At 42.3% G+C, this 22052-nt stretch overlaps 1 protein-coding gene across 17 annotated transcripts in view; it reads right to left on the bottom strand.

Annotated features, from left to right (window-relative positions):
• Nucleotides 1–16794: 16794 nt before the first annotated feature.
• Nucleotides 16795–22052, bottom strand: part of TRIP12 (thyroid hormone receptor interactor 12) — a 151105-nt gene continuing 145847 nt past the window's right edge. For all 17 annotated transcript variants that reach the window (XM_070385536.1, XM_070385538.1, XM_070385558.1 and 14 more), the window contains 5 exons: nt 21375–21539; nt 20261–20374; nt 18795–18889; nt 18241–18344; nt 16795–17331 (listed from right to left, as the gene is read on the bottom strand). In XM_070385536.1, coding sequence (XP_070241637.1) covers nt 17135–17331; nt 18241–18344; nt 18795–18889; nt 20261–20374; nt 21375–21539 — 675 coding nt within the window. In that variant the 3' untranslated portion in view covers nt 16795–17134. The remainder of the gene's footprint in view (nt 17332–18240; nt 18345–18794; nt 18890–20260; nt 20375–21374; nt 21540–22052) is intronic.

The raw sequence follows: 22052 nt of genomic DNA, 5'->3' as shown, positions 1-22052 counted from the left end.
TGAACTGAACTGAACTGCCTGAGGATTAAAGGCATGTCCCAATATATATACATCCCCACAGAGGGAAAGAAAAGACTGATAGACTTACTCTTTCATGCATTTAAAGAAACCTGTGGGACTTTCCTGATGGTGCAGTGGATTGGAATTCACTCCTGCCAATGCAGGAGACATGGGTTTGATTCCTGGTCTGGGAAGATCCCACATGCCCTGAAGCAACTAAGCCTGTGTGTCACCAGTGATTGAGGCCATGCTCCAGAGCCTGCAAGCCACAACAACTGAGCTTGCATGCCACAGCTAAAGAGCCTCTATGTGCAATTATTGAAGCCTCTATACCTAGAGCCTCTGCTCCATGATAAGAGAAGCCACTGCAATAAGAAGCCTGGGCAATGCAACTAGAGAGCAGCCACCACCACCACCCCTGCTCTCGCAACTAGAGAAAACCCATGTGCAGCAACAAGGACCCAGTGCAGCCAAAAAATAAATAAATAAATATGGCAGTGTACATGTATACTGCTAAGTCACTTCAGTCGTGTCCGACTCTGTGTGACCCCATAGACGGCCGCCCACCAGGCCCCCGTCCCTGGGATTCTCCAGGCATGAACACTGGAGTGGGTTGCCATTTCCTTCTCCAATGCATAAAAGTGAAACATGAAAGTGAAGTCGCAAAAAAATAAATAAATAAATAAAAAAAAAAGAAGAAAGTAAAGTCGCTCAGTCATGTCCGACTCTTAGCGACACCATGGACTGCAGCCCACCAGGGTCCTCTGTCCATGGGATTTTCCAGGCAAGAATACTGGAGTAGGGTGCCATTGCCTTCTGCAGTACATGTATAGTACCTGTCAAAAAAGTAAATAAAAAAAAAAAAACCTGTGTCCAATCATTAGCTGTCCATCACACTAACCAAGCAGAGACTACAGTGACCATATACGACCAAAAATACAGATTATGCAGAATTAGCCCAGAAAAGCCACTAAAGAAAAAACAACTAATGGTAACAACATCAAACCCTATAGAAGGGGTGAATATGATTTCCAGAATTGCCATGCAAAGAAACAGAAAAGCATGATTTATACACAGTAGAAGGAGGGGGATTCATCAGTAGAAACCTAGACATTTGACTCATTAAAGATTTTTAAAGAGCTATAAAAACATATTCAAAGAATTTTTTAAATGTATCAAAAATTAAAGGAAGGGCTGAATAAAATGTTTCTAAAATAGAGATTATCAATTACATGATATAAATTATGCTAAAAAAAGAAATTCTGGAGTTGAAAAGTACAGTAACTGAAATGGAAAATTCACTAGTGGGTAAATCCATCAGGAAGACACAACAAGTTATAAATATACATGTAGCTAAAAACAGAGCCCCCAAACCATGAGGCAAAACTGATGGAATGAAAGGGAGAATGAAATAATATTAGAGATTTCATACTTCACTTTAATATTGAATGGACGACTAAGCAGAGGATCAGAAATGAAAGAGAAACTTTCAAGAACAGTCTACAGGCAAAGCAAGGGACTTCCCTGGTGGTCCAGTTGTTAAGAATCTGCCTTCCAATGCACGGGATGTGGGTTCGATCTCTGGCTGGGGAATCACCATCCCACGTGCTGCAGGGCAACTACTGAGCCCCAATACCACAACTATGACCCGAGGCGGCCAAAAATAAATAAATATATATTTTTAATAGATAAATGCAAAGCAAGAAGGAAGGACATAGAAAGCTTAGAATGAAATAATAGTCACCGCGTGTTATCTCTGAGAAAGCAAGTAAGTGAGAGGAGACAACCAACACAGGCAATGTGTCAGGGTATGGGTAGCTTATTTCTGAACTGAGGGTTTGGGGTATTATATTTCCAGAGAGTATAACTGATACAAAGGCACTTGAGTAAGGATAAAATACAAGATAAAGAGTTACACTGTGCACTTCCTCTTTCTAGGGGCAAGGTTCAGACTCCACGCTTTGATAGCTCTAAGGGGGTCATACCTCAGATTGTCCTGCCTGTGTTCTCCTCAACTACCATCTCTACCTACTCTCACTTTGGGCCATTGTAGGAGACCTTTGCCCATTCTCTGCAAAACCATTAAGCAAATGGCTGAATCAGCAGAGATAGGATGATGGGAGGCCCTTGACAGAGGAACTCCATTCCTACAGGGGCAACGGCAGAAGTTTTGGAGGAAATAAGGAACACATTATAGACAAAAGTATAGAATCTAGATGGGAAGCAGGGATAGGCAAGCAGCTGGAAATGTCTTTAGTTCTGCACAGTGAGGAGCCCCAGGCTCAAACACTCCATTATCTACACTGAGTCCTAGGGAGCATAATCCCAAATATCTCTGAAGCAAGGGTAAATGAGTGTTTGTATGAATCACTGCTATGCTGCAGACCACCCAACCCACTGGCCACCTAGGCAGGCTCTAGAACATTCCCTCTGTAGCAACACTGATTAGCTTTATTATTGCTCTCTTATTCACCCATCAAGACCAACATTAACTACTGATACTTCTTTGTCCTTGAACCCTTCTTCATATTTCCCCCAGGTCTTAGCTCCCATCAGTTTTTCTTCACTGAGGTTTCATCACTACAATAATCATATGTCCTGGATGTGTTTTTAGTAAAGGTGATTTATATTATCTTATCACATTTAATCCTTGTAACAAAATTACAAGGCAGATATTATGACTCTTGTCTTCTGACTTAAGATGCCGAGGGGTCAGAAAGTTTCCATAACAGGAAGTGAGAAGCAGGCTGGGATGAGAATTAAGGAATAATTCACCTCAAAATTTATCATTTTCTCATCTAACCAGCCTCCCATTCCTGTAGCCCTAAAACCATACTTAACTCTTTCTAGGGAGCCCTATTATAAAAAGTATATTCTCCCAAGAGGGAAAAAAAGCTCTCATAATCAAGAGTGAATGTATGAAGTTAGCCATAACCTTCTAATAAAATCAACGTCAAATGAGCATTAAAATGCAGAACAAGCTGAGAGCAATAAATAGGCAAAAAAGCAAAGAAGAGTGTTTTTATTTCTTTCCAATCTGTAAACCTTGTATCTTTTTCTTGCCTTATGGCACTAGCTAAGATTCCAGTATTATGTTGAATAGGAGTAATAGAGCATCTTAAGCAGAAAGCATCTAGATTCTCACCATTATGAATGCTACGTGTATATTTTTTATATTTTTTTTTTTTTTTTATCAAGTTGAGGAAACTTTACTCTTAGTTTTTTAAGTGTTTGTATCATGAATGGGTCTTGGATTTTATCAAATGCTTTTTCTGCATTAATTGGAATGACTGTAAGACTGATTTTTCTTATTTGGCTTGCTGATGTGATGGATGGTGGTTTAGTCATGTGTACTGAGTCACTTCAGTCATGGCCGTGGACTGCAGCAACCCCACGGACTGTGGCCGCCAGGTTCCTCTGTCCATAGGGATTCTCCAGGCAAGAATACTGGGGTGGGCTGCCATTTGTGATGGATGGATTACATTAACTGTTTTGTTTTAGCACATATCTGGAATAAATCCCCACCTGTTTGTGGCATATCATTTTTTTCCATAAATTACTAGATTCAATCCAACAAGATACATCATTATAGAAAATGTCGACGTGTTGGACTGTCAGCAGTACTGTTGTTAAAAGACTTGGAAAGAGACTAGGTACAGAAGAAAACACAGCAGAATGGATTGAAAAGCAGGAGAGGTCAGTGGGTGAAGAAGAGGATCCTGGTTAACAACACTGGGATACAGATTTCACGTTTAAGGGGAGGAGGGGTAACTCTGATGCTACGTTGCGATCTTTTCAGAAGGCCAGGGCTGGCAAAGGGAGCCCAGGGCTTGAAGTCTTAGCCTCTATCTATGGCTCTGCCGCTTACCAGCAACATAATCAAGTCCCTGCACCTTTCCTGACTTCTTTTGTCATCTGAAACATGAGAAAGCTGGACCAGATGATTGCTAAGAACTTTGCTAGCTCTAAATGATGGGACTCAGAGTTGCCAGAGAGAAGTCTGCTCTACACACATCCATTTCACAATTAAACCGGACAGCTGCTGAGATCGTTGCCATATTACAATCAAGGGACTGTTTTAAAAGAACAGCTAAACCAGGATGAAATGAAATTCTACACGAACATGCTTATACACTTGTTCAAAACTGACGTCACCTTGGAAAGGACTATGACCCCGTAGGCCAGTGAATGACGTCCACTTGTAGCTACAAAGGTAACCAAACCCTTTGACCAAATAACTCCTTTTTAAAGCTATAAGTGATTCACAACATATTTAGTCACCTGCACATGGAAAAAAGAAATGCCTCTGAATATTTAAACATGCTTTTAAAATATTAAGCACCTCCTCCAGGTGGTGTAAGTGATATGTGGGTACGTTTATCTGATGTCAGTCTCTCTCTGGGGATCACCTGCACCTACTCACGACCTGAAAACATGCATTGAATGTCCCTTTAACAAACAGAAGGTCCCACCCACCTAGGGGCATCTCATTCACCTAAGTGGCTGCTGGGGTCCTGTGGACAGACGCAGTAGTTGGTTAGGAGTTGACTTGACCAGGCCTGAGACCTACTGCCCCGATGCTACAGAGACCTGAACAAAGGGGTTGAGGAAGGGCCACTGCCCTAGAGTTTTTCTACCTAAGCTAGAAACATTTTTATTTTCCTTTTCTCAATTTTCAGTAAGTCCCTCAGTTCAGTTCAGTTGCTCAGTCGTGTCCAACTCTTTGCGACCCCATGAATCGCAGACGCCAGGCCTCCCTGTCCGTCACCAACTCCCGGAGTTGACTCAGACTCACATGCATCGAGTCAGTGATGCCATCCAGCCATCTCATCCTCTGTTGTCCCCTTCTCCTCCTGCCCCCAAACCCTCCCAGCATCAGAGTCTTTTCCAATGAGTCAACTCTTTGCATGAGATGGCCAAAGTACTGGAGTTTCTAAGAGAGGGTATTTCTTTTTTTTCTGGTATGACAGAGAGAATGTATTCATTTTCAAACTTAGATGATGCCAAATTTTTTTTTTAAGTCGAATTATTGGTTCTGAGGGTAACCTTTGTAATACTTCAGTACCATTCAGCTAGAAGAGCCTGTCACTGTCACTGTTTTCTGTGGCTGTGAGTTGATTTATTTTACACACACACACACAGAAAGACACAAACAACTACCTTATTATTTTCTTTCAAGTAGAACTGGGACTCAAACAATACTGACCAAAGAGGAGAAAAACGAGGCTGAGCCCTCAGTTGCTTTTCTAATTTCTCCCTACAGGGTGCATGGTATACTGGAATCTAAAATAAACACCTTTGGGAATTCCCTGGCAGTCCAGTAGTTAGGACTCCATGCTTTTACTGCTGAGGGTACAGGTTCAATCCCTGGTCTGGGAACTAAGATCTCATAAGCTGGGTGGTGCAGCCAAAAAAAAAAAAAAAAAAAAAAAAAAGTCTTCAGCTCCCACTCATATATCATATCTTGGAGAGAAAAGAGAAGGAAGTGAGATTTGTTTTCTCTTTTTTGAGAAACTGGGAGAAAGTCAATTATAAGTCTGTGGAGCAGGAAAGAGTAGATTAAGAACCAAAGTTTTGTGGCAAACAATCTACAAAACGACAAGCAGGTTATGTTCAATGCAGGGTATGTGTGTGTGTGTGTTAGTTGCTCAGCTGTGTCCAACTCTGTAGCCCGCCAGGCTCCTCTGTCCATGGGATTCTTCAGGCAAGAATACTGAGTGGGTTGCCAGGTCCTTCTCCAGGGGATCTTCCAGACCCAGGGATTGAACTCGGATCTCCCACAGTGAGGGCAGATTCTTTACCATCTGAGTCACCAGAGAAGCCCCCAGTGCAGAGCATGTGATTCCTAAAAGTAAAAGCTCATCTTGGCAGCCCTCATCCTATTCTGCACGTCCGTGATATGTGCCAACAAGAAAAGCAAGCTCATCTACCACGTGGAGTCCCAAATAAGCTGAATTTATTAAGTTGCTTCTTTGTTCAGTCAAATGAAAACAATGAACATGCAAAGGGCTTTTCTGTGGTTTCCATGGAAAGCTGAGAGCCAGGGACTAGAGGAAGGTGACTCTGTCAGCAAATCCAGCAAGACTGACAAGCCACTGTCCCCGGTCCTGTCGGGGACTCAGCCTGGGGTGTGGATGCTGTGCGACTTCTCGCGGACCCATCATAATTTAATCTTCATCATGTCCTGCTCTTTCTCCCTAGTCTACCAGCTGCTCTTTTTTTTTTTTAATCTCCTGTTGTTGTGGCAGTAAAACTGCTCCTACAGTCACACGGAACGTTTGCTCTGAATTATTGGGGCTTTAGCTACTAATGTCTCTAGTGGTAAAGAATCCACCTGCCAAAGCAGGAGATGTAAGAGATGCAGGTTTGATCCCTGAGAAGGGCACGGCAACCCACTCCAGTATTCTTGCCTGGAGAATTACATGGACACAGGATCCTGGCAGGGTACAGTACATAGGGTTGCAAAGAGTCGGACACAACTGAAGCAACTTAGCCCACATGAAGGCAAAGGCCAAGCCTCGGGTATTCAAAAGCTAAAAGAAAATTTAAACACACACACACAGATTTCCCCTGCCAAAAAGCCTGATGCTTTGTTTGGGGTGGGGAGGGAAGGGATTTGCAATGAGAAGCTGTAATTATAATACTGTTACCCATGATAGATGTTCTATTCAGAAATCCAGGAGTCAGAAATTCTCTTTATTTTCTCCATGGCCTTTCTATCTGGGACTGAGCACACACAGCAAGCTCTTGCTCGTGCAGAGTGTCTGGGGAAGGAAGGCGAGCCAGAAAGCAGGGACAGAGGCAGCACGGGAAGGCAAAACCCTGGTTTAATATCTTAGAATGGTATCTGTCCCTTTGGGCACAGAGAGAGCCTTACACCCCTTCCCATGGGAGGGGTCTTAATCTCCACTGTTTTGCCCATCTGGAAAATAAGTATGTGATCTTGAGGAAGGTATGCCAAGTCAATCACTTTTTTAACGTTTTTTTTTTGTTGTTGTTGTTGCTGTTCAGTCGCTCAGTTGTGTCTGACTCTTTGAGGCCCCATGGATTGCAGCATGCCAGGCTTCCCTGTCCTTCACTATCTCCCAGAGTTTGCTCAAACTCATGTCCATTGAGTTGATGATGCCATCCAACCATCTCATCCTCTGGCGTCCCCTTCTCCTCCTATCTTCTATCTTCCCCAGCATCAGGGTCTTTTCTAATGAGTTGGCTCTTCACATCAGGTGGCCAAAGTATTGGAGCTTCAGCATCAGTCTTTCCAATGAATATTCAGGGTTGATTTCCCGACAGTTTTTATTGGAGTATAATTGCTTTATAATGTTGTGTTAGTTTCTTCTGTACAATGAAGTGAATCAGCTATAAAGTGAAGTGAAAGTCGCTTAGTCATGTCCAACTCTTTGAGACCCCCAGGACTATACAGTCCATGGAATTCTCCAGGCCAGAATACTGGAGTGGATGGCCTTTCCCTTTTCCAGGGGATCTTCCCAACCCAGGTCTACTGCATTGTAGGCAGATTCTTTACCAGCTGAGCCACAAGGGAAGCCCAGTAATACTGGAGTGGGTGGCCTATCCCTTCTCCAGTGGATCTTCCTGACCCAGGGATCAAACCAGGATCTCCTGCACTGCAGGCAGATTCTTTACCAACTGAGCTATGAATCAGCTATATGTATACAGAGGATGAGATGGCTGGATGGATGGCATCACTGACTCGATGGACGTGAGTCTGAGTGAACTCCGGGAGTTGGTGATAGACAGGGAGGCCTGGCATGCTGCGATTCATGGGGTGGCAAAGAGTCAAACATGACTGAGCGACTGAACTGAACTGAACTGATACATATATTCCCTCCCTCTTGGACCTCCCTCCCACTCCACCCCTATCCCACCCACCTAGGTCATCATAGACCACTGAGCTGAGCTCCCTGTGCTGTATAGCAGGTTCCCACTAGTTAGCTGTTTTATACCTGGTATTGCATTTATGTCCAATGTAATCTGATTCATCTCACCCTTCCCTTCTCATCCTGTGTCCGCACGTCTGTTCTCATTTTTTAAAATAGAAGTTTGGTTTACCTTTCTAACGATACTCCCAGGTCTGAGAAGCTGTACATCTCTGAGTTTTGATGAAAGATCTAGCCAACAGTATCAGTTATTAGCATCTCAGTCCTAGCCAACCCCACTTCCTAACCTGCCACCTGGTAGCTAAACAAACCAACAGAAAATCCACTGGAACTAAACACTAAGAAGGATTTTAAAGACCCAGGCATGGAATCGAAATATTTCCTGAGCCATTGTAATACCTGCTGGTGTTAATAGGTGACCAAAAGCAGCTTCAGAGTATTTTCAAAAAGACTGGTACTTTTGGTAAATTCAACCTATGTAGGAAACAGTTACATTATTTTGTTCAGCTTAACTAGAAAAGGACCTATGTACCCTCTTAAACCAGTTAAGTTGGTCTGAAAAGTTGATGCAAGAACTATGACAGGTGTTCGAAGCTTAAAGTTTGAGAGCAGGATGTTAATCTCCTCTACTCCCATAATTTCACAGATAAGGAAACAGTGAAAGTTACGTGACTTCTCTAAAGTCAGATTCAAAAAAGAACCCCAGTTCTCCACATTTATAGACCAGGCATCTTTCTAAATACCAAGGCAGGGACTTCCTTGGTGGTCTAGTTGTTAAGTCTATGCTTCTGACAGAGGGGACGCAGGTTCCACTGCGGTCGGGAAACTAGATCTCACGTGTCACAAAGCCTGGCCAAAAAATAAATAAAATTTTAATAAGCTAAAATACTGCAGCAAATAAAAAGAAATCTTCATAACAAGCTTTATGAACATCAGAAAAAGGTTTAATATGGCAATTTCACAGTATTTTATCAATAGTTACAAACTCTGAATTGAAACAAATTGCATCTTTGAGTTTAAAATTTTTTGTCATCAAAAAAAAAAAAAAAAAAACATAATTGATAGAACCAGACCCTTTAAATGTGTTGGCAACCAGAAAAAACCTGTTTTTTGACATTCTCTCTCTCCTGGGTTGTCTGCACTGACTGTATATTGAAAGAAATATATTGAAATATATTGAAAGAATAATCACATTCTCTGCTTGTAATTTTTAAACTGACTTTTAAAAATTGGTTTGTTTTCAAAATGGACTTTTTCTTCCCCTTGTATCATATCTAGCCTGGCTCCAATACTTTGGCCGCCTGATGCGAAGAGCCGACTCATTGGAAGAGACCCTGATGCTGGGAAAGATAGAAGGCAGGAGAAGGGGACGACAGAGGATGAGATGGTTGGATGGCATCACCAACTCGATGGACATGAGTTTGAGTAAGCCCCAGGAGTTGGTGATGGATAGGGAGGCCTGACGTGCTGCAGTCCATGGAGTAGCAAAAAGTCAAACATGACTGAATGACTGAACTGAACTGAAGATGGTAAAATAGGAGGACTGAACAGAGCATAGTAAAACATCTGTGTGTGTGAATGAGGTAAGTCGGGCAATTGGGACTGATATGCACACTAGTATATATAAAATAGTTAACTTATAAGAAACTGTTGTATAGCACAGGGAACCACTCAGTACTCTATAATGGCCTATATGGGAAAAGGATCTGAAAAAAAAAGTCAAGAGTGAATATATATATATATATATATATATATATATATAACTGGTCCACTTTGCTATACATCTGAAACTAATACCACATTGTAAATCAACTCTACTCCAATAAAAAAATAAGAAAACAAAAACATTTGTACTATGCTCCTTTGACCATGCAATCTTAATGAAAATCTCCATGTTAAAAAAAAAAAAAAAAAAAAAAAATACTACTCTTTCCCCTAAATACATCCACTTTGTGTTGAATGTGAGGTTGGTGTTTGAAGAGATTCCGTCTCACCCCTGCCCATCCCCAGGGGTGCTGTGAGACGGGCAACATGGTATGTTGGACAGAAAGAGCACAAAATTCTCAGCTTCTTACTTCTGTTTGTCCAAACGCTATTTAGTGCTTTGGGAAGAAATGGATTCTGTATGCTGTCAATCCACCTGGAATGTCATGTGTCAGAACAGAACACTGGGAGCAAACAAATCTAAGACAGTGCTTCACTGTCCGTGGAGAAAAGCAAGCTTATTTGGCTTACTCTGTTAGCCCATAACTCAGTGCTGAAAGACCCACTTCTTTGTAAAGTAATTCTCAAGTGTTGTAAACAATGGCTTGACTATTTACCTAATAATGTCCTCTAACATCAGCTAGAACTGCTGAACTTTTCTCAATGAATTTAGTTAAGACTGTTTTTAATTTGGAAAAGGGACAATGGTAACGATATTTCCTGAATTTAAAGTTCTCTCAAAGTTAGTTGTATTGGATACAAGACTGAGGTTATCTTCTTCCCAAGACGGTAGGTCTCACTGCAACTGGATGTCAGAGCGGTAAGAAAGATGAATTCCTCCTTATGGGAGGGAGAGGTTTAGTGTGTGTGTGTGTGTGTGTGTGTGTGTAGAGGGGGAGGATAGAACTGTGGCTTTTTCTGCCTAAATACTTTTAAAATTATTTCTGGCTGCCCTAGGTCTTCATTGCTGCACAGGCTTTTCTTAGTTGCAGCGAGCGGGGCCTATCTCTAGCTGTGGTGTGTGGGCTTCTCACGGCGGTGGCTTCTCTTGTGGAGCACAGGCTCTAGGTGGGCAGGCTTCAGTAGTTGTGGCTCAATAGTAGTTGTGGGGTCAATTGTTGTGGCACACGGGCTTAGTTGCTCTACAGCATGTAGAATCTTCCTGGACAAGAGCTTGAACCTGGGTCCCCTGCATTGGCAGGCAGATTCTTAGCCACCATACCACCTTATCCCTAAGTTGTGCCTGCTCCTAAGTGCTGCAAAGTTTTGATTTGTTATTAACCACAATTATTGGCTGAATATAAAACTTGAATGCTTTCCAAAAGTTGCCACACACAATCACTGTTTCTCAGCCAGAGTAGCACCCTGATATCTGGGATGCTTTAAAGCACTAGAGGGTATTTCCAGTTGCCCCAATGACTAGAGTGTGAGCGCTGCTGACATTTGGAACCAGGAGCCAGGGAAGCCAAATGCTCCACCAGGAAGAACTTGCCAACCAAGATGCTAGGGTGACTTCGTGGAGAAACACCAGGAGGCAGTGCAATGACTCATACTGAGGACTGTATGAATATTACCATTAAAATAATACCTGAGAGAGGACTGAACTGGCTTGACAAATGCAGAGGACAAAGACCAGCGAGGTTAGGGGTCATGACCCTACCCAGGAAGAGGGGCCAGGGCCAGGGCCAGGGCCAGGGCAGGCCTGACTGTCCAGAGCTCTTCCTGCTCCAACGCATGTTCTTCCACAAAGCCTTCACATAGCTCCTGGCACATTACTTGGACTCCTGGATTTTAAGAGCTGTCAAGTCTTGGTCCACCACGTGACATCAGGATACTCTCTGGGATCAGAGAGGCCTGACTGGATGAATGGGTCTTAACCAAGGCCCAGATTCCCTAAGTGAAGGCCAGATGCAGCACGTCGGGCGTTTCCTGTTAATTTTCTACGATCATTTCAAATAACCACATCTTCACATCAACGGTGCACGTAGCATTTAACAGTATAAACACGGGCCTGTCCCTTTAGCCATCTCAAGTTCTCTGCCCTCATACTCCTCAGCACAACTTTCTTAATAAACTCTTAGTATTGCATCCCTAACGAATGTTTCAATGTATCTTAGTCACAGAGAGGATATTAACATCTATTCCTGAAGCCTGAATTCCTAGGGAGAGTACAGTGTGCCTGGGCCTTGAAGCCACATTAGGGTATTTGAGGTACCAACACCTCTGGTGTCCGTCAAGGTTGCCTGGAGTCCCCAGGCAGACTCTTGGGGGTTCTGGGGCCTGCTCCCTTGCAGCTCCTTGCAAAGGCAGCGTGGCATCATTTCAGGGACCAGGGGCACCACTCTCCCAGACCTCCCCACGTACAGTGGGAGGGCCGGAAACAGATAAGCTTGAGGTTGCTAGCCTGGCTGAGAACAAGAAGGGATGGCATAGGCTTTCAGTGAGCATGCGAAAATTGTCATGAAATGCACCCCTCCCCATGTGTTGGTCTCATGAGGGTCTGTTTTCTATTGGAAACAACTGTCATTGAGATTTAAACCTTCTGTATTAACTCAGCATGCTGTTAACTCCACAGAATTGCATCAACCAAAAATGTGATCCTCTGAGGCCCACGCCCACCCTGGAGTGAGTGATGCAGACACTCTGCACAGACTTCACATACAGGCCAGCATGGGGGAGCTTGTACTTTGCAGCCTTCATCTGTGATTTAAAGTCATATTATGGACCAAGGGACTCACCAAGGGAAAAATGTGGTTTTACCCTTTGGTAGTTATACAAAGACAATACAGAATATATGTTGTGTGTATGTACATGTGTGCTGTGCTGTGTATATCTATGTGTGTGTGTATATTGGAAAAGACCCTGATGCTGGGAAAGATTGAAGGCAGGAGGAGAAGGGGACAACAGAGAATGAGATAGTTGGATGGCATCACCGACTCGATGGACGCGAGTTTGAGCAAGTTCTGGGAGTTGGTGATGGACAGGGAAACCTGGTGTGCTGCAGTTCTCGGGGTTGCAGTCTGACATGACTAAGCGACTGAACTGATACATATATATATTTCATTTGTCCTCTTAAAAATAGCAACAAAACCCTCCCTAAACTCAGTCATCACTCTTAAAAAACAAAGACAGCAAGAACTTATTGTAAAGTACATGGAACTCTATTCAAGTTATGTGGTAGCCTAGATGCAAGGTGGATCTGGGGGAGAATAGATACATGTGCAGGCGTGGCTGAATCCCTTCACTGTCCACCTGAGACTACCACGAAATTGTTCATCAGCTACACCCCAGTACAAAAAAAAAAAAAAAAACTCAAACAAAACCCCCATTTCCTTTGCTTTCCTGTATCAATTTGACATTTCTATTTCAGTGAAATAGGCTGATGATCCAGACCTTGGTCAAGGGCAGAGCACCCAGTCATGAAAGCCAGAGCAGTGACTTCAAGGGGTTTTAGGCAGGAGGCTTTAATGTCTGTGCCCTGTCAAGTTCCTCCCAACCCCAGGACCCACTTCACCACTGCAGTTCTCAAGTGCCATCTCTCTCTACCAACCAGTACTCTGGTCATCTCCCTGAATACATCCAGCTCCTGTAACTGGCTGTAATCTGTTCCCCAAAAGGCTAAGATTACCATGTTACTTACCTCACTAGGAAGCTTTCCAAAAGCCGCCCACACAAGCATACCCCTTCTCAGAAGAACCTTCCAGTTGTGCATAATTTAATAAAACTGACCATGTAGGATAATGCTGTTTATTAAAAATATATTCAGGGAGAAGGAAGTCAGTGCATTTATGCAATTTTACATACACATCTGTATTTTGAGGTTCCATTATTCCAACAGTTCATATAAATCACTGTTTCAGATAAGAGAAAAAAAATGCTTTACACAGGAGATCAGCAATTGGTTATAGGTTTGGTAGTATGAGTAGGCTTGTTGTAAAAATAAAACCACCTCTTCCAATATTAAAGAGTGTCTCCTTGATGCTGAACAAGTCTTTAGAGTTAAGAACTTTTTCTTGCATAAGAATTAACTTGAAGTTCTTGAAAACAGCCAATTCTCCATTTTCTATAAATATAAATGCTTTATTTTGTCTGGATTTTTTTTCTTTTGAGGTAACAAAGGAAGCATTTTCAGTGATTTGTCACTAGGTTATCCCTTACCAGGTATGTCAACTACTGCAACGTCAAACCTACGACCCATACAAAAGCATTTCTCAAGAGTTAGAAATACAGAATACGACATTTTCAAACAATGTTCTCATTACAGTAGGGAAAATAAAGTGGGTCAAAACAACCAAAGCCCAAGATAACTGAATTAAAGGCTTGATCATCTTTGCTGATGAAAAATGAACCTCAGCATCCAGAACCTCTCCCAGAAGGATTTGGTTTCTGAATGCAGTTAGGTCTTTCCCCAGCAAGTCTCCTTTTTCATCACATTTTCCCCCCCGTGGAATATCAGCAACATTCCCATTTCCTCAGTCTACTCACTGACAGGAATCAGGAGCACAGTCTCAACACCTGTTGGACTAACAGGAAGACACGCTCAGTTTGCTGGCAATAATCCTCACTGTGGAAAAAGCAAGAGCTGAAACTCATGTCTTAGATGCAGAAGTTGGGGCTGCCGCCTGGCCTTAACGGCCTTTATGCACAGGATGCCCCAGAGGAGGACAGGAAGTGACGTCGGCCAGCCAGCTGCACCTCTCCTTTCCATGTTATGTACCAAACTCACAAGAACAGCCAAACGTGGGACACAAGGGCTTTAGGATACTACCTTCTTCAAAGAATGCTAAGTTGAAGGGCAGTTCCCCATCACCGCCAACACAGGGAAGCAGAGCTGAAGCACAGGAAGAGCAGAAAGTGTCCCGTGGACTCTGTAGAAGGGTTTGGCTAAAGCATCTAGAATTCTTTCCACGTCTGTTCCTAATGAGACTACCGGACACTCACAATCCACTTTGGGGGTGGGGTTGGGGAGAGGCTGGGGGGAGGGGAATACATTTCACTAACTCTTTCTTCTTAGTCAAAAATGTTTTCATCTACAAAGCAGAGCAAATCAGTCACTATCTGAATGTCAACCCCACAGTCGATATTAGCTATGACTAACATCTGACTGACTCCACCTCAGAGAGAACTATAAAGGACAACAAGATCTTAGTCACTATCCAACTGTCTATGTGTGTAAAGCATCCTTAGAGAGCAGTGAGTGGTGACAGGGTTACTCAGCAAATAAATTTAAGGCATAACTGGAGTAACAGCAAAAGAAGGGTATTTTTCCCTGTGATGCAGTATTAAGGCCTCTGCCAAGGCAGACTGCTTGAAAATGGGAAGGGTCTTCCTGCCCCTAATTAACCAAGGACCAACCCCCGCCCCCCACCCCCAAGTTAAGGACTTAAGCTGGACTGAAAGCTTTTAAACAGGTTAACTAACTACTGACTTTGAAACAATCAAGCTCCGGAGTGTGACTCAAAAACCATCTAACGTACTCATTAGATGCTGACATCAATGAGGCCAAATTTGCCAGGGCCATGAAATGACTGAAATGGTAAATACAGATATCCAAATAGGAAACATTGTTTATACATACGTGGAAATTTTAACAACAGAATCCTTTAAAAAACGAGGAACAAAAATGTTATGTTCAGGCAAAAATCTTTTGTGCTTAAAGTTTGTAAAAAGGTAGGTTTCAGAACAGTTTAAAAACAAATCAGTTCATTCATTAAAACTAGTTTTGCTTGATTAAACTGCACAGGTCCTGGTGTTGATATTAGAACTGCAGAGACACAGCTCCCTCAGGTGATGCCAAGGTGAAGCCCTTTGCTTCCTAGAGCCTCTGAAAGGACCCAGGAGGTGCCTCAATCTCCACTCACTGCTCCATCCCACCTAACACCTAACTCACCCAACCGGGGTCACTGCCCAGGTTCATTAAGAAGATGCTCGTATAAGGCCATTTGAGTGTAAAACGACAAAGTAATCTAAATAAAACAAGCCACTGAATTTCTTTAAGGTGGTGGAATAGGGAACAAAGGAGTTTCTACATCAATGAAGTAAGACTTTAGAACAAACAAAATTGATTTCTCAAAGTCCAATAAAAAAAAATTAGTTCATCCCTCATTTTCAGAAAGACGAACTATTGAAATTCTCTCAAATTTTATGCAACTGGCTTAATTTTGAACCTTAGGAAGGAAGGAAGGAATCTCCTCCCACTTTTTATGTTCAAGTTGCTATTCTTAATTCTTTGAATAGCGCAATCAGCCATGACGCAAATCAGAGCTGTGATGATCTGCTTGAGTTGAGATGCATCTATACAATTGAGAGTTATGCATACAGCACAGAATATAAACCAAAAGGTGAAGCAAACTTTATTTTCAGGTAAAAACAGGAACCTGATGAATTATTGCAGATTTGAGAAATCAGCACATCAAACAACAGGACAGAGCACTGCTTACAGGTGTTCTGTCTGTGTCGAGACAAAGGCCGGGATGTTTGTCCCAGGTGAGCACTGGGAGGAGGGTAAGAGGAGACTGGAGCAACCAAAGACGGTGGGGAAAAAACTTAAAAATGAGAACAAGGGGGAAAAGAAAAAAAATTTGTTTTTTTACTCCAACAGGGAATGAAAACTGCTAATTTTGCTTAAAACCATATATATCAATTCAAAATGCTCTGGCCATAGAATAATAAACATTGGCCAGGCCAAGTTGCAGAACTTTTTAACCGACACAAAAGAAAACAAACAAGCTCTCCCTGCGTCCACTACGGAGGGGGTGGCTGCAGGAATCACCATGTAATAAACAGTTCTAGTGTGTTCCTGGTGTAAGGCCAGTGATACCCCACGGCTCTGTTACATCTAAACTCTTGGACAAAGCTACCTAGTTATAAGGGCTGAATTATACTGACAATATACTTTAATTCCATGAATTTTAAATTGTATCTTAATTTGAGAACATGGAACAAAAGCCCATGGCTGACGAAGATGTACCAACTGTGGATTTTGTACACAAAAAACCTGTGTGAGCGGCACAGACAGTACACTGGTCGGGGTGGGCAAACTCGAGAGGGGTGGGAGGGCACGGAGCGGAAAGCACAGAGCTCGCCTGCTCAACTGTTTCTGTCAAACACACGTGAGCCTGAATTTCTGTACAAGAGTTGTCTTTGGAGGAAGCAAAACTGCAGACTTAGCTAGATGGATACACACAGCCCAGAATTAAACTGCACAGCGACATTTATTGTTTCAGCCTGGAAAAACATCCCTTTTTTAAATTTCACACAGCAAAGCAAGTTAAAAACTTCACTCGTCAAATAAATGATAATTTAAACAAGAACTTGCTAAAGAAACCTCATCACAACAACGTTTTAGGGCCTGATCACTTTAAGTCCATGGGGCCATTAATGAAGAGGAACCAAGTGTCTCTTATATTCTGCAAGCCATTTTCCTACAACGGGAAGGCGTAACATGTTTCCTTGACTCAGGTGACACACTTAGAAAAGAAATCATGATTGCTGTCTTTTGCTGTAACAGGCAGACACCACGCTTCCTGATGTGATCAGGAAAGATGGAACGACTGCTGCCCTTCTCTCGCAGCCATCAACAGCTTTTCCCGCATTATCTCGAGGCTTGAATAGTCCGGCAACTTAAGATAGTTCACACAGGTCATGACAGAGGGTAGGAAGTCATCTGGGTTCTCTGTTGATTCGAAGGTCTTCCGGACAATGGTCAAAGGTGGATTCAAGCTCCGGAAGCCTGATGAAGAGGGAAGGAAGAAGGACAAAGGAATGTGGTAAGTTTACAGGACGCCCGCCAGACAGCACAGGGAAAACTCGTGTCTCAACCTTGAGGAGAATCGGTCTGGAATCACAAGCATAGGCACCCTTTCTTATCTACTTCCATCAGAAAACGTCCCACACTGCTCTGCTGCACAAAATGACCACAGAGAGAAGGCACTTTTTCTTCCTGGGTAATGAACTCTACCCATTCAAGCTACACGGAGTGAAAGGACTCTGGTGCCTGCTTTAATTACATTCAAAGCCACTGTAACATGGCGGCAAACAGTGCTTTATGCTTTCCTTATGTTTTAAAGAGTGTCAATTCAACCCATATTAGGATTCATTTCTGAAAAAACAGACTTTAGAACCACTTCTCATCTAAGGGTTTATAAAATGTACAAATGCCTGAGAGTCTGAATAGAGGGAAGCAGCATTACATGTACATGAGCAATCCTACTTCAGTGTAAGAGTCTCTATGAACTGCCTTGCTAGTGATCTCTCTTATCTCTTAGTACACTGAAAACTTAACATTGCAATATTATACAACTAGAAAGAAGAAGAAAGTGTTAGCTGCTCAGTTATGTCTGACTCTTTGCAACCCCATGGACTGTAGCCCACCAGGCTCCTCTGTCCATGGAATTCTCCAGGCAAGAATACTAGAGTGAGTTGCCATTCCCTTATCCAGGGGATCTTCCCAACCCAGGGACTGAACCCAGGTCTCCCACATCGCAGGCAGATTCTTTACCATTTGAGTCACCAGGGACTTAAGAGGCACTTGTAAGTCAAAAAATATCCTGCTGTTGGCACTGAAGTTTTGCATGCACACACACTCTCTCTCTCACCACCCCCCTCCACACAGCTACAATAAATCAATAGTTGTACCCACCTCCAACAGGCAATCGTGGGCTACCTGTCACAAACTGGAGAAATAACCTCTGCTGTTCATTGTCAAAACTACTGAGAATCTCAAACAAGAACTTCACAGCCCGACTACAACAGAAATAAATACATCAAAGTTATCTCATCATATTAAAATATACTTCTGACTTACAATGAGCTAGAGACTGTTAAATGTAAATATGACTACATATGAATTCACTTTATAAATGCACACAAATTTGTTCTGTTGTTACAGCTGGAATTCAAATGGAATAGTTACTCTGGTGATAAATGAGACTTGTCTGGGACTGTTACAGGTATTTCCACTCTACTGTACATAAAATGGGTAATGGGGTGACAATGGCATCCCCATCTTTGCCTATCCTGCCCATTTTCACAGAAACACTTGGGGCAAAAAAGCCCAAAACCCCTTTCAGTCCTCAAGTCCCAGTCTTGAGAGAAATGAAGCCAAAATATTGGAAAGCCTCCTTTAATAGATAAACAAACTTTAAAATCTAGACCTATGTGTGTATCTGAAACCTGGCAGAGCCCAGGCCTTACCTGTCATGAGTGTAACCGTGATCTGGCCTGCAGCATTCCATCAGTGTCTTTGCATCCCAAGTGTCTGCTTTACTACCACACAGAAGCTGATCCAGCTGTGTGTTTAAACAAGGGCAACAGATTACTACGGACACAACTGAGCGAAGTGGCACACGTTCTGTTTTGTGGTGTGCTGATACGAAGTCCACAAGCTTCTGCCTGGTGCTCTGTATACAACGTGCTCTTCCACTATTAATCACAGATTCACTCTTCTCTGTAGCTGACAGGAACAGGTGCCCTGACCATCTGCAGGGACTAGGTTCCAGAGAAGCCTTTAACTGAACCAAAACCTACCTAATTCTTCCCATTTCTTTAGAGGCTTTAACTTCATAATCTACCTCTGACCAGAGAGATTGTATAAATCCTGACTTCTAGAAACACAAGGGCACACAATAACAGAAGCTAACAGAGAGAATACTGAGCAGGAGAGAGAAGTAGGAGAAGAAAGCTGAACCAACAGCAAACAGGGAGGTTTTCCCGCTTTGCAAAGGCACTTCTATGCCAGATGGTTGTCTAGGACTAAGACAGTCAATATAGGACAGATGTTGGAAAGAAAGAAATGCTCATGTCCTTAGGATAAAAACCTAACATCAGTATCCAATTAAACCATCTCTCACCTGGTTGACGGCCCATTTGCAGGATGACTTGTCTACTTTGAGAAAATCTATTCCGCACATGTGAAATTTGCTATCTACTACATGTCACTCACTGTCAAGTACTTTATGTATCTTGTTCAGTGAGACAGAGTTTACCTCAATTTTATGAACGAGTCAGTCAGGTTATATACAAAAACCTGGATAAGGTCACATAGCTAAGCAGTGAGGTTGTTGATTAGTTACTAAGTCGTATCTGACTCTTTGCAACGCCATGGACTGTAGCCTGCCAGGCTCCTCTGTTCATGGGATTTCCTAGGCAAGAATACTGGAATAGGCTGCCATTTCCTTCCCCAGGGGATCTTCGTGACTCAGGGTTGAACCTGCATCTCCTGCACTGGCAGGCAAATTCTTTATTGCTGAGCCACCTGGGAAGCCCCAAGTAGTGAGGACCAGGATCCAATTCCAAAAGCAACCCTTGCTGTTCCAGGTGACACTTAGTGCCTAAAGGTGCCAGGTACACACGTTTTCAATAAGTAGCAAATCAGAGTGGACATAAAAATAATTGAGATTAAAATGCTAAGTCGTTCAAAGATTTGCAGATTCAGCCAGAAAATATATTATAGAAAAAATACTCACATCATAATGAATATTCTTCCTCACTCAGGAAATGATCTTATTTTTCCCAAACTACCCTCTTAAAGCACAACGCGCCACAATTTTATTTGCTCATAACAACAGGGTATCTGACTAAAAAGCACAGAGATACCTCACTAAGATAATTACAGGTATGGAACTAGAGATGACCATTTCTTTTGCACACAAGCTACTCACTTCTTCTGGGTAGAAGTACTGGAGATGACTGAGTGGGAAGACTGATTCAAATCCATCTCTAAATGAATCAAATTGCCTGGAAACACCTTCATTTAGTGCCCAAAATATAACCAGCTGCAAAAAAAAAAGAAAAAAGGTCTCTTTAAAAATCTGTGACCAGAGTTCAAGTTTCTTTCCTATTTAATATTTGGCAAAGTACAGTGAAATATCCTTCCTGATTACTTAAAAAAAAAAAAAAAAAAAAATTCCAAGGTCTTTAGAATATGTTCCAGAAAACTGCGTAACAGATAGGTGAGGTCAACTTCTGATTCAGGGTCTGGCCAGTAAGAAAATGTAAAAAATGCCACATGCATTTATATTTAGTGTGTTTTAAATTTTTATTTATATAATATCCCTGTGAGTTACAAATTACCTTATCAGATGAAAAACAGATGAAACTTCCCAGGAGGATGAAATGTTATTGAGAATTAAAGATAACATTTCAAGAGTCACAATTAATTTTGGAAAAGTCTGGTCTCAGATCTGTAGGTGGCTTTCTAGAATCCAATGCTCTTTCCATTCAATGTCAGGAATAAAACAAAAGAAACTTTTCCAAAAGTAGTGATGATAAAGACATATAGACTGCAATCCAAAATATAATTTGGATCAGTACAAAATTGTTTTTCCTTAATAAATAGGGTCAAGGATGGTGAGAGGGCAAACAAACATAAACGTCTCTACACAGGTATGGAGAACATCAAAGGCAATGAGGTCAAGTTAAGTGGCTTGAGGAGAGACAACACAAGGGATGTTCCTTTTCACTCATGTTTTTCTTAAACTAAGAAAATATGATGTTATTATATGGCATTCAAGCTTGAAGGCAGAGAGTTCACAGCTATACATGAGGCACTGTGAAATACCTGACAATGTCTCAAGTGCAAACCAAAGTTAAGGCCTGAAAAAAGGGACTTCATATAGTCACCCCAGGCATTGAAGGTCTCAAACCAGTCCTTGCAGCAGCTCCCAGACACGCACCTGTGCTCCCTGGATCACCCACCCTCCCCCTCATAGCAGTCGGCCCCACCCCACGTGACCACCGCTGGCCTTCTCTCCAGGGGATGTGGCCAGTACGCACTCTTAGATACTCCTCCAAATTGTGGATGGTGACCGGTATATCCTTTCCTCCTTTCTTTAGTTCAATGTTAGGAAACCCTGGCAGAGTGAAATCCAATCCCAGATCCTCCACGGAGCAGCCGTTCATAGTCAGGGTTTCTAATGCATATTGGAGACTCTCTTTGGTCTAAAAAAAGTGGGGGAGGGTGTTTGTCACAAATAATAATTCACTCATTTATGTTTGTGTTTATAAAATAAAAGGCTAATAAACTTCATAAGTTTCTTTAGCTCTTAGGCTGTTCTTTGTTATAATTTACACAAAGTCACTGAGATCACATAGGAAATAAACATAAACACTTCAAAATCCAACTATTTTTATATAAGAAAACAAGACCGAGTGTTCCTTCAAAATGAGATGTTTGCTACTCAGTTTGACCATACTCAGATTTCACAGGTCATAACAGATAGCACCACTGGCTCAATGACATGAGTTTGAGTCAACTCCGGGAGCTGGCAATGGACAGGGAGGCCTGGCGTGCTGCAGTCCATGGGATCGCAAGGAGTTGGACACGACTGAGCGACTGAACTGAACTGAATTGTCTGCATAATGGTTGATTTAAGAGTGCAGGCTCTAAAGCCAGACAAACTTTTCACAAATTTTCAGCTAATCTTAATGAATTCAAGGGGGAAAAAAAAAAGT

Source organism: Bos mutus, chromosome 2 (assembly GCF_027580195.1).
Source record: "Bos mutus isolate GX-2022 chromosome 2, NWIPB_WYAK_1.1, whole genome shotgun sequence".
Taxonomy (NCBI): Eukaryota; Metazoa; Chordata; class Mammalia; order Artiodactyla; family Bovidae; genus Bos; species Bos mutus.
The sequence above is the reverse complement of the archived record's forward strand: the minus strand, read 5'-3'. Positions and strand labels throughout refer to the sequence as shown.